Source organism: Stigmatopora argus, chromosome 17 (assembly GCF_051989625.1).
Source record: "Stigmatopora argus isolate UIUO_Sarg chromosome 17, RoL_Sarg_1.0, whole genome shotgun sequence".
NCBI lineage: Eukaryota > Metazoa > Chordata > Actinopteri > Syngnathiformes > Syngnathidae > Stigmatopora > Stigmatopora argus.
Window position 1 is genome coordinate 12,625,432 of NC_135403.1, and position 13,284 is coordinate 12,638,715.

A 13,284-nucleotide genomic window follows, 5' to 3' on the forward strand; every position below is an offset into this window, starting at 1 on the left:
CATCTCATTAAAAATCCACTACTCAACTGTAATGTTTACAAATTTTAACTTGACAATCATGTTTTGCCTCTCTTCGCAGAAGTCAAAAAGTGGATTTTTTGGGCCCTGCAAAATGATCCGTCGGCCAGATCGGGCCCCCGCTCCTTAGGTTTGACAAAAAAATCTTGATTAAAATGCTAAACGTTCACTCGAGTGGACATTTTAATTCGAATATCAAGCTTTTGTTGATACTTTTTTTCCCATTTTGCCAGGTCCGACATTTTGTCAAGCGCTCACAAGGGTTGCGATTGTCTTCTTAGGCCACGCCCTCTCTTCAACACCTGTTCTTGGGATTGACGCCTGGTGAGCAAGGGGGTTCGAGGTGTATTGGGGGTGGGAAAAGAAAAAGGAGCGAAAATGTCTGCTTAGAATAGAATTCACACCCCACCCCCCCTTAAACTCATCACGACAAACATCAGGTTCACGAGAGACGTCGAACGTCAATCATTTTCCACAAACGCTTTGTTCGTTTTCATCCTTTCCCTGCCATTGACGCCGATGGACGTCCAGGTGACTGAATAATGCGTTTATCATTTAGTGACTTTATCCACGGAGCCAGCTCGCTGGCTCCACTTCCTGTTCTGGGCGCTCCCCGACAGGTCGCTGGCATGACTGGGCCAACGCCGACGGCCATCGCGAGCGGCGGCCGTGCATTGTTTTCAGCCCAACTGATAAGAAAGACCTCCTCGCGTCTATTTCGGGACGCTCCCTTTCTTTGCTCATTTTTTTAGGGGGGAAAAAGGAAAATGGCCCAGGGACGCCACCAGTTTTTTTTTGTGTTGCTCGGTCGCTCCCAAAGTTCCCCTTCAGAATCCTCTTTCCCCACATCAAAGACATCAAAGACCCCAAACAATAAGTCGTTTAACACCGATACAAAGTGTTAAGTTGGCTTTTGTGCTGACAGAGTTTAGCCAGAGTTATGTTACCAGCGTCGTATTGTGTTTTAGTGACAAATAAGGTGACCCGCGTTCGACCCCTGGCGCCATCTTGAAGTCCACCCGCCGCCTTGGCTTTGACTCTCGCTCTCCGGATCGATTGGCCGGCGACCAATCGTTGCCGGGGGGGAGAGACAGCGCGCTCTTTGTGAGCCGCAATCAGCGGGTCAATTGATTTCCAGACCTTTCCGGCGAGGTCCAGGGAGGTTAGCGGACCGAGATAGCCATTTTGTTTTCATGAAATCATCTTTATCCCAATGGTTAAGAAATGGAGATTATTTTCAAGTCATTGCTAAAGAGGATTAGACCAAAAACATAACTTTTGCTCCCATTTGAGATATTAATTTAGGTACTTTATTGATTAATTAGTGAAGTTTTTTACCAATTTCGTCATACGCAATTTCTGGGTATGATGACATTTAGGCTTTTGTCGAGTCAATGATGATGACAAAAGTCCGATTATTAATACTAGACCAAAATTGTTCCAAGAAACTATTTTAATATTGAATTGAATGATTTTTTTTTGTCATTATCAAAAGTATTGTGTGTGATATTTTACTGATGTTTGGACTTGGACCACTACGGCATCCAACTTTTTTTGCAGTAAATTTGCATTGTTTGCATTCCTAGCGTTTTTGATGATGACGGCGATGATGTGATCTTCATAAAAGCGCAGAAAGAATGTTGTTTTTCCCCACAGCTGTGGTTTTATGGAGGAAATGCACCGTCCATCCGTGTGTGTGTGTGAGAGTGCTTCCTCCCCGCCGTTGTTCTCTTTAACCGCCGCGTTAGCGTGGAACTCATTACATTGCTAACTTCTGCTTTCCTTCCCAGGCTCATTAAAGATGAACCCTGTCGTCGGGCAGATTTGGATCTTCTGACAAGACCAACGAGGTGTGATCATTTTTACTTCCATGTTATTGTCATTTATGTATTCCATTCCCACGTGCTCTGGGGGGGGGGGGGCTCACCTTTGGGGGAGCCTCCCGGTCGGTCGCCCCACCACCTCCATTCATTTCCACACAATGGCGTCCTCGGTAAATAGACTCCCCGGATGAGCGCTTTGATAACTGCCTCCAAAACAAACAGTGGAAAGAAACTTCGCTAGGCGTGCGCATTTTAAAAGAAATCATGCAAAAATTAAGTGACTAGCTGACATTTTGGCCCACGCGTTACACCTGTCGGTGGTTGAAATTGCATGTAGTCGTGTCAAAATATGCGTGTGGCTTCCCCCTCTTGGGCGCTAGCTTCCTCTCTGCGTTTCCCGGTAGAACCTTCCACCTAACTGGAAAAAAATAATAATATTGCAATCAAAACAATTAGATTGATGCATTAATTTCCAATATAAAGTGGACCTGACTAGAAGCTACACCTTTTTAGCTAATAAAATCCCCTGAAGGAATTTGGCTTGCAGCGTGCTAGCGTAGCATCTTTGTGTTATATTCTTATATAACACTTGTATTTTTTTATTTTTATGGTTAGCTGTAAATTGTTATCTTGTAAAAGTGGTTATTCTCGCATCAGCCTTTTTGGCTTGGAAATGCTTGAAGGAACTTAGCTAGCAGCGTGCTAGCTTAGGAACTTCTTTGTAGCAAAGTGTAGATATCTTTTTTTCAAAGTTTGCCTTAAATTAATATTTTGCAAAGTGTACAAAACCTTTTCTCATTGTTAGCCTTAAATTCATATTGAAGGAAGTCGGCTAGTAGCGTGCTAGCTTAGCAGCTTTATTGTAGCAACGTGTACAAAACTTTTTCTCACAGTTAGCCTTAAATTCATATTGAGGGAATTTGGCTAGTAGTGTGCTAGCTTAGCAGCCTCATTGTAGCAATGTGTACAAAACTTTTTCTCACAGTTAGCCTTAAATTCATATTGAGGGAATTTGGCTTGTAGCGTGCTAGCTTAGCAGCTTCATTGTAGCAATGTGTACAAAACTTTTTCTCATAGTCAGCCTTAAATTCATATTTTTTATTAGCACCAAGCATAAAATTGAGCTTTTTTCGCCATCAAAATCCTCTTCGACTGTCGGCTAGCAGCGTGCTAGCTTAGCAGCCTCATTGTAGCTAGCCTTACATTCCTATTTTAACGAACACTTTTACTCGTAATGTAGTGACACATGAAAAATAAGCATGGCCAGCGAATAAAAACAACACATTAGCCACTCGCTTATTTAAACGGAGATACTAATAAAATCTAATATTGCAAATGTAAATTATAAAGTCATCGCCTGTAATTATCTGAAGGCATTTCCATAGGTTATTCCTTCCTGCGCGGCGGTTCTTATCGCTCCCAAAAAGCGGCGTAAATGGCCGCAATCTCCCATCAAAATGTCCGCCACTTGACAGCCGCAGAGGAACAATAAATCTCTGGTGTTTTTTTGTTGTTTTTTTTTCTTCCTGGACTCTGTGGCAGGAAGCCGTGGGCAAACGCTGCGACTTTATCCCCTCATTCTCCTGCCGGGGGTTTTCCTCGCAGCGCAGGAAATTGTCCGCTTTGATTTACTCGGCAAATCTCTGGCCCGGGAGCGCACGTTAACGCTAACGCTGATACGCTCCGTCATTTATAGAGATGACATATTCTACCATAAATGGAGTATACTTCTTTTTTCAAAGGATTCTCCAGTTAAATTGTGAAACCATCGAAAATATTACGTCTAAGTTTATTTCCGTGGCCCTAAATCAGCAAAATTGTACCTTCGCCAACGCACAATTGACCTTAAAATACAAATTAGTCTCGTAATTTTCATTGAAAACGATAACAGTACAATAGTATTAATTGTAAAATCTTAAAATGAATTAGTATTTAAAAAAAATTAATGATGAATGGCCCTAAATCAGCAAAAAAGTCTCTTCATAAACACACAAGTAGCTTGAAAATATTAATTATTCTCGTCATAATCATTGAAAAAAATAACTGGAGAATAGTATGAGTTTTAAAATCCTAAAATTAATTAGTATTTAAAAAAAATGGCCCTAGATCATTAAAAAAAAATGTCCCTTCACAAACACACAATTGACCTGAAAATATTATTTTCATAATATTCATTGAAAGCAATAACAGGAGAATAGTATTACGTAGTTGTAAAATCCTAAAATGAATTCATATTCAAAAAATATTTTAAAAAGTCCCTTCACAAACACAAAATTGACCTGAAAATATGAATTGTTCTCATAATATTCATTGAAAAAATAACAGTAGAACTGTAATAATCCTAAAATGAATTAGTATTAAAAAAAAAATTAATGACAAACCGACGTCCATCGTCGTCAATCTGAAAAGTCTCCTCATATGAATGATGGAAGGAGCATAAATTTAGCGTGTAACTTCCGGCGTCAGCATATGGATGACATTTTTAATCAATGTGCTCATCTACTAATGGGCTCCTCTATTTTGGACGTTTTAAGCCGACGATAATCTTTCAGGCCGGATTTTACGCCTACAGAAAAAAAAATCGTTTTTCTTTGCTGTAAATGTAGGTCACGTGGAGGAAATAACAATTTGAAAAAGACTTTTGCACGAGAATCAACAATTATGCTTTCATACTTGAGTTGCTTTTGACGTGTGCGCTCGTCAGGCACTTTGTAAACAGAAACGCGCGCCTTCCACTGGATCTTATGTGTATTACACAAAGTACAACTTGAATTTCACATTTCAGCACTTTATTTCGTCTTTATGAAGCTGTAAAAATGGATTTTAAGTGGCATATTATCAACAGAATAACATCTTATTCTTATTTAGTATTCAAATATAATTCTTTAAAAGTAGTTTTAAAGAAAACAATGTAACGCGGATCAAATCACATTTGATTAACTATAGTTCAAAGCAATTCATTTTTATTTTCAATAATGAAGATTAAAATTACTTTAAATAATTAAGGTAAATGGCATGACACTTGCGTTTAAAAATATCCTAATACATCTCATTGTAGTCATTATAATCAAGTATATTATCAGTAAACAAACTAACTGTTAATATTCCCTTCACATTTTACTCATTCAACCCCATCTTGTCCTCTTAAAGAATTAAAAACAAATCCTTACTCTCATACAAATGTAATGTTAGTATTATTAACTCTTTCCAGTGGGTGAAATGAGGTGGCGGGCCGAGACCGTAGCCTCCACTTGCCCTCCGCGCTATTTACGAGCGTTGCGTTACTGTAAAGTGCCTATCAGCTATTAAGAGGAGCCCCCTTTTTTTTTTTCTTCCCCTCCCTGGCCACCCCCAAAGCAGTAAATAAATATGAGGCTATTGTATTGTTTTGGGCGCACTGTCCTTGCTGAGCAAACGCAGACATACAATGGGAGGCCGGACCCCCGTCCGTGTCAGTTCCCCACCGCTGCCTGGGAAAGTGAAGACCACGCACGAAGGGGGAAGCAATGAAAAGCCACCCCTCGTACTGTACTGGCTCCAGTAGGAAAGCCACATTCCCACTTGAAATCTAGACTTTATTGACAATTCTGATCTGATTTTATATTCATTTGGCTTTATTATCCAATTTGTGACTTAAAGTTGACTCTCAGAATTCTCCCTTTAAGCAGCATTTTTTTCCTGACACGATGACATCATCCTTGTGGCATTTCCTTGTAAAATTTTATCCTTCCTACTAATATTGTTTTTTAAACTCTTACGACGTTCCATAGTTTTTAACTGCATTTTCTTTCCATTCATTGTCTTTTTTTCTTTAATAATTTGACATTCTCTTACAAAATTCCCTTTTTTTCCCCCCATAACATCATGTATTGCTGCTCACGAGGCGTTCAAGGACCGTTGGTCATTTTCCCAAACGATAAAAAAAGGCAGTGGCTCCTTAGCCGGTAACCGGTCAAATAGTCCCAGGGGCTATTTACCCGGTAACTTATTATTTAACATTGAGTGAATAAGGGATTTTCTAAACCATTCAACCAATCTTATTGAAATTTGATGTGTTATTGCCAATTGATAGATTTTAACATTAGGTGAATAGGGATTTAATGACTATTATTTAGGGCCATATAGGCTATTTGACCGCTTACCGGCTAAGGAGCCACTGCCCCAAAAAAATATTGCGATCTTTTATATTGTACATGACATTTTTACCGTAATGCCTGTCCGTAAAATATCTTTTTCCTCCGTCATTTGCCCGAGAAATCTTTACGCTGCGTTCAGGGTCGAGTTTGACCGGTTACCGGCTAAGGACCGACTCCCCCCCCCCCAAAAATTGCAATCTTTTATCATTGTACATGACATTTTTACCGTAATGCCTGTCCGTAAAAATGTTTTTCCTCCGTCATTTGCCCGAGAAATCTTCACGCTGCGTTCAGGGTCGAGTTTGAATGTGCGCGAATCACTGATTTCGAGAAAAAGCAACAAGCTAAGCGAACACAACACGAGCGTAACATAACACGAGAACGCGGCGTGATTGGCAGCTTATTGTTGGGCGCGCGGGGGTGTTGAGGAAGGTCGGCCGTAGGCTCACTTCCCCGACTCGCTGGCCTTTTAACTTCTTTTTTTTTTTTTGACGAGTATTATTGGCCCCGTGTTTGGAAAAGGCCGCATTCTGCTACTTGTGTTATTCTTCCTGTGCTACCCGCAGCTGGAAGGACAGGAAGAAAGATCTGGAAAAGTACTCGCTCGCGCCTATATGTCGTCGGTGATTACGGGCCCCCCGAGCTCGCCGTGGCCCTCGCGCCGGGGCTCCCCGGGGGCGCCGAGGCCGTACTGGCGAGGAAGGGGGATTGTGGCCGTGACATGTTGAAACTTAAGACGGAAGCTATCGCCCGACAAGGCCCAAAAAATGATTAATGACTGGAGTAAAAAGCTAAAATTAGCCGGGAAAAAAATGCTACGTTTAAAGGATGAAGTCATGAGAGGACCGCCTACTTTCTTTTTTACAATTTTTGTGACATCACAACCGGAATTGATAATCATTTCTAGATTTATCATCCTGCGCTAGCTAGTATGTACATGTTCACAGAATGACACTATGGTCACCTAGCAACAAAATAATAGCGTTCTTATGATTAGCATGCTAGCAAAACTGCAATCTGCAGCTCTTTTTAGCCGCGACAATTAATAATTAGCATCTGATTTCATTATTAAGCCTTTTTAGGAGCATATTTGTATTTGGCTAATCATTTCAAGTCATTTTTAGCATCTTTAAACTGCAAAGCTGCAGAAAATATTAGCCAAAAATCCAACGCACAGTATTAATTTCAATAATTCATGATCATTTAGTCCTAAATTTTGGATGTAGAAATGTTTTAATGTTTGTTTGTAATGCTATCTTATAAAAGGAGTAACGTAGCTGTACTTTTCCTAAGCTACGGACAAATGTTAGCTTTTTACAGCATCTTTTAGCACACAATGGCGTAGCTAGCACGCGGCCGCTACACGCACATAGTCCGCCACCTCCCGAGGACCCCCCTGTCGTCAGCTACGGGGGTCCCGCTAAGTCAGCGAGGGAAGGCGTCAAAGTCGCCGCGTAGACACAAAGCGGGCAGCTGCTTATTCACATTACACACTCAAACACACACACACAGTAGTGCTTGTATGGAAATCATGTCCATTTTTTTCTTCTTGTATTTCTTCCCACTTTGAAAGTCCAGGTGGGCCGATTCCTGCTTACGTCTCCGCTGACTTTGGGACGACTTGTGCTCGCCGGTCCTCGTCCAAGACAAACACGGCAATGTTTTCATGGTCAGAACTCACACACACACACAAACACACTCAACATGTCGTCAGGCGAGGAACAAGGTGGGACGCATTTCCGCACACATTTAGGACACACAATAGCAAGTGACATTTTCTTAGTGTGTAACATGTGCAGCTTTCATGTGGTAATGTACTCTTACGTTATATTACGTGAGGGCTTATTGTGGCTTCAAGTTTTATTATGATATTTTTTCAATGGAAGACATGATATGGTTAGTTATATTATTGGTACATAACAAGTTTAGCCATGAAAAGTTCCATAACAATATTTACATGGCATTACATTTATTTTATAGGACATTACTTTCCCTTACATAGTATTATTTGTCAATAAAGTGGACAGTACATATTAATGATCATATGTAAATATGTAAGATTATAGACAAAGGCAAATTAATTGAATTGAATGCTTTTATTGTCAGTATGAGATTTAAAGCAACATCACAAAGTGCACAAATAAGAAAAAATAGACAATCAATATAAATAGTCAACAGAAGAAGTAGTCAAAAACATAAATAAGTAGGGAAGTGCACAAATAACAACAACAACAAACAAACAGATAAATAATAATAAATAATCAACATATAAGTCCTATAAATTACTCACAAAAAACTAACAATTGTCCAACTAACCTAATTTAGCATGTTACATCATGCCCAAAATGACATTTATGTAACATGCCACTGTTAATTAAAATACAATAGGGAATACAGTGGTACCTCGAGATACGAGCTTAATCCGTTCCGGGACTGAGCTCGTATGACAAGTTACTCGTAACTCGAGGTAAAGTTTCCCATTGAAATGAATGGGAAACAATTTAATTCGTTCCAACTCTCTGAAAAAAACACCAGAAACAGGATATTGGATTGAAAAAAAATGTTTTATTTCTTATAATTCGCCATATATTGACAAAGTAATAAATAACGAGTGGTTTAATAGAAATAAAGTGTTTAATCTAACTAAAATTGGGCGGATTTCGCCGAGGGGAGAGAGAGACGCACAAAAGGGGCGGGGGGCTTCGGTTTGTTTTCAACATGACGCACTCGTAAACAGAACAAACACTCCACCCTCACGTTCGCTATCCATGGGCTGTTTGCTGTCGTACTATTCCCTTCAAAATATTCCGAAAATGATGCACACAAATGTCCTCACAATCGGAGAACGCACGACCACTTGCCAACGAGCAGCAAGCAGTCTTATCAGCGATCGCCCCGCTGCTCATGCGAGCTACAGGGGCGCTGGCTAGCGGCTCCTTTTAGCTTGTAGCATCTGTGTTTGCATCCCCTCGAACGGCGACTATGATAGAGTTGCTACCGGGGATGCTGTTGCGAGCCAGTGCCCCCGATGTTCTTATGAGCAGCCAACGAGCAGAGTCTTTTATCAGCGATCGCCCCGCTGCTCATGCGAGCTACAGGGGCGCTGGCTAGCGGCTCCTTTTAGCTTGTAGCATCTGTGTTCGCGTCCCATCGAACGGCGCCTATGATAGAGTTGCTACCGGGGATACTTTTGCGAGCACGAGTATACTTCATTACCCAGAAAGCCCTCTTTTCACCGCGCATGCGCGTTGTGCGTTTCCTGGTCTGAATAGCTCATCCGGTGCTCGTAAATATTGTTATACACGAAAGATATGCCAAAAAAAATGCCATGGCAACCTGGCTTGGTCGCATCACGAAACTTTGACCGCATCACGGGCGAATTATTCGATCGAAATTTCCCCCGTAAGACGAGCATTCCGTATGACGAACGGTCGTATGACGAGGTACCACTGTACTATAATACTAGCTAGCCTAGCATCTTCCCCTGAAAACAGATTGGACATCCATCATCGTCAATGGCCGCCAAAGAGTGAAAGCGCCGTGAAGCCACAGCGCCGACACTAGCTTTCCTGTCTAAAAGTTGGATGAGCATTATCTCCAGGCCGCACGCCTTCACCTCCCAACTCCCCAACAGGAAGTGACCCTCACCTCCACGTCCAGCTAATTATGGACGACCCCAAGAATGTTCCGAGTGGGAAATCTATTTTTAACCCCGACATAAACGGACGGCGCTCTTGTCTCCGGTCCACGCTGGATGTGCCGAGGCGGCATTTTTTTTTTTTTTCAGAGGAGGAGGAGGAGATTCCTCGCATCGGTCCACGGTGACGAAATGGCGGCGTTAGCGGACCAAAAACAAACAAATGTATTTGAGTGTTTTTGTTTGTTGTTTTTCCCTCCAGGAAGTTCCTGGGTTCTGGCCAAGAGGAGCCAAACGTGGCCTGAAAACAACAAGCCAGAACAGCACTTTGAAGACATTTCAGGAGCATTTAATGACGGAATCCAAGGTTCATTTCAAATTGCTCTTATTGTGAAGGGTTGGGAACATTTTCAGCACTTGCTTCCTGAAATTGACCTTGTGAAGTTCTATTTTCTTCATTTGGACTTGATTTTCATGTTTATGAGAAGCAGATATTTAAGTAGTTTTTTTCCCTCAAGGTTATTTTGTGCTGTCTTGCTAAATATTATTGTTTTTGCTAATAGCTCTTAAATTTTGTGCAGTTTTGTTCAATTTTTTGGGGACTTCCTTAATACAGTTATGTGTTATCCGCAGATCCAAAATAACATCAGGTGACCCGGACAAAAACTGCAATTGGCACATCCCTCCTTACTTTTGACTGTAATATATATATGTATATTTTTTAAATGAAATGTATCATTGGAATGTTCCAACTTTTTTTGCCCATTTCATTCCCGTAAAAGCTTTTTGATCAGAACTTGACCAATTCCGACCACGTTGTTACATTAGCGTTAGCTCCGAAGCTAAAAAAACGGCACAGAACCGGTTAAACGGGCGTCTGCAAAGTGGCTAACGTGTGTCGTCTTAGAGATATGGAGATGTGTATTTTTAGCGCTTGTGTGAAATCAAATGAAACAGGAAGTTGGGAAGTTTATGCCCTGCCGCCGCCCTGCCGTATCCGCCTCAGCGTGGAGTTTAAACACAACTTGACAGTTGAATTAAACCTTATTTATTGAATCATACACACACACACACACAATATAGAGCTATTTAAATAAATACACGTTTTCTTTTCTCTTTTTTGTTGTTGTTTTTCAAGAGCTTTCTTCCCTGCGGTCCGCATCCGGTCCCAAGTACTGTTCGAACTCGCTGCGGTCCAGATCGTACAACGTGTCCAGCTGGACCCGCTCCAGGTAGAACTCCAGAGGCGGCCCACCGAAGAACCTGGACTCGGGACGATTCTCGTGAGGACGACCCAGGCAGGGGCGGGGCTCCGCCGGGAAGGAACCCAGGTACCCGTCCGCCGCCAGGTAAGCCGGGGCGGGGTAGAAAGGCCCGTAGAATTGGTCCCGCTGGTTTTGGAGGAGGTAGTCGAGGTCGTAGGCCGGGTGCGAGGCGTTCGGGGGGTTGCCGGCGGTGGTGGTGGCGGTGGCCATCTTGGGGCCTTTTTTCAGCTGCTTCCTACGCCGCGGGCGGTACTTGTAGCCGGGGTAGTCGATGGTGTGCTGCACGCGAAGACGCTCCGCCTCCTGCATGTAGGGGCGCTTTGCCGATAAGGACATGGACTTCCAGGTTTTGCCTGAACACAAACGGAGGTTGCCGTGTTAATAATTGAAAGCCGAGAGCCGTTAGCAAAGGAATTGCTAACGACTTGACGTTCAATCTGTTTTAAGTGGGAAGGAGGGTGGCAGCGATTGGATGTCTAGCGTCGTTAACCTTTAAAGTTAAGGAAAAAGTGGGGACCAACCTAAGTGTTTTTTTAGTTCATTAGGCTTTTTTTCTCTAAATTATTGATTTTAATTGTGTATTTTAGCACTAATTAAGAGTATCCAAACAAGCATTCTTTTAAATGCTGCTTTAACTGCTTATCACATTTAAAATAGTACAAAAATATCATTTTTATTAATAATAAAAATACTTACATTCTAAATGAATTCATAATCGAAACTGGGAAATGGCATTTCAAATACAGGTCAAAAGTTTAGAGACACTTGCAAATTTAAATATTTGCAATTAAAAAAAATGTTATTATCGAAATGTGAAATAATTAAGAGTATTTAAATTATTTGCAATTTATTTTAAAAAACTGTTATATCATAATGTGAAATAATTAAGAGCATTTAAAATATTTGCAATTTATTTAAAATTAATATAATAAGTGTGCCCTCTTTTTTTTTTTAATTGAGATTTATATAGTGGAAGTTGGGAAGGGGGAGTCCCCTCATCACGTGACCTGCCCAGGAGTACCCCGGGCAAGTCGCAACCACCCCCCACATCCCCCGCGCTGCCATCCCTCCCTGACAGCCGAGTCTCACCGAGTATTTTGCTGAGGTCGGTGTTCACCAAGTTGGGGTTGAGCAGAGCCAAGCGCCTGCGCTCCTCTTTGGTCCAAATGATGAAGGCGTTCAGCGGCCTCCTCACCCTCTGCGCGGCCGCCGAAGAGGCGGACGTGGCGGCCGCCTCCGCGCCGACGCTCGGCTCCGAGTGGAAGGAGCCGTGCGGGCTGGAGGGGCCCGAGCACGGCGAGTGGCACGCCGGCTCCTCGCTGGTGGCCGCGGCCGGCTGGAAGTGGTGCATTTTCGGCTAAGCTGGGCTCCGCTCGGCGGGTCGCTGGGGGTCGCTGGAGGTCGCGTTTTATTTATTTGGGGGCTCCGCCAATGGGAGCAGGGGGGGTCCAAGGTGTGAATTCCAGGTGAGGTCGTGATAGGCCTAGTCCAATCGGACACCCCCCACCCCCCCCTCCTCCCCAACTCGAGACACTTCGAAACTTTAGGCTGTTTTAAATACTTGCGCGTCCATCATTCAAATACACTAAATGAACATTCGAGTCCTTTTTCATTATAATGCTTGTTAATTCGTGTCTTAAAGCGTGATTTGGTCGATTAGCTTGTCATTTTTCTCCCCTATGTCAGATTTCAACATTTAAAAAGACGTGATATAGTGTTGATATTTAAAAAGTTATATATTTTTTATTATTTAGTCACATATTTACAATTTTGTTTTTGTCCTTATTTGGAGCAGTACCATTACACTAAGTAGCTATTTTTAGTTGATTTGTTTATCATTATTATTTTTGATTGATCGAAATTTAAATGAATCTCATTTAAATTCATATTCAAACACATTTCAGCCCCTTTTATCATGATTCATCATTTTTATTTTTATTTTACCACCACATACAGGTATTTCACACTAATTATTTGTACTTATTTTTTTAAATCAACAGCTATTTTTCCCTTTGTTACAAAAATGCCATTCATATTCTGCATTTTTTGTTATTTCGTGCATTTATTACCAAAACATAATTTTTACATGAAAAAAACGTGATGTTTTTTAATGAATTAATTAACAGTGCTAATATACGGCTTTCCTATACATTATTGTATACACCTAAAAAAAAAAGAGGAATGCACATCTCTATTTTCCCTTACCAGCATTCCCAAATGAACCATTAATAATTATAACTTACTATCGACTTCCCTTCCCATTTTTCTTGTATCTGCCTTAAAAATATAGATGGAAAAAAATGTTTTCTCCTCGATTGAAGCTCACTGGAATCCAATCAATAGGTCTTGACAGTATTGATGGGCGCACATCAAAGATGGCGTGAGTGTGTGTGCGTGTAGTTACT

The 13,284-nt window shown here is 41.6% G+C and overlaps 2 protein-coding genes across 3 annotated transcripts in view; one reads left to right on the top strand and one right to left on the bottom strand.

Moving 5' to 3' along the window:
- Window positions 1–258: 258 nt before the first annotated feature.
- The window catches only part of lypla1 (lysophospholipase 1), a 22,666-nt gene continuing 9,640 nt past the window's right edge, over window positions 259–13,284 (top strand). The window contains exons 1-5 of one of the 2 annotated variants that reach the window (XM_077623907.1): window positions 259–342; window positions 1,809–1,868; window positions 7,556–7,646; window positions 9,877–9,981; window positions 10,753–10,963. The gene's annotated coding sequence lies outside the window, so the exon portion shown is untranslated. The remainder of the gene's footprint in view (window positions 343–1,808; window positions 1,869–7,555; window positions 7,647–9,876; window positions 9,982–10,752; window positions 10,964–13,284) is intronic. The other variant, XM_077623908.1, reaches the window with a different exon arrangement.
- On the bottom strand, window positions 10,693–12,246 carry sox32 (SRY-box transcription factor 32). Its single transcript, XM_077623905.1, has 2 exons — window positions 11,969–12,246; window positions 10,693–11,232 (listed from the first exon to the last, which is right to left on the bottom strand). Exons 1-2 carry the CDS (start codon window positions 12,228–12,230, stop codon window positions 10,748–10,750), a joined length of 747 nt encoding a protein of 248 aa, XP_077480031.1. The 5' UTR covers window positions 12,231–12,246; the 3' UTR covers window positions 10,693–10,747.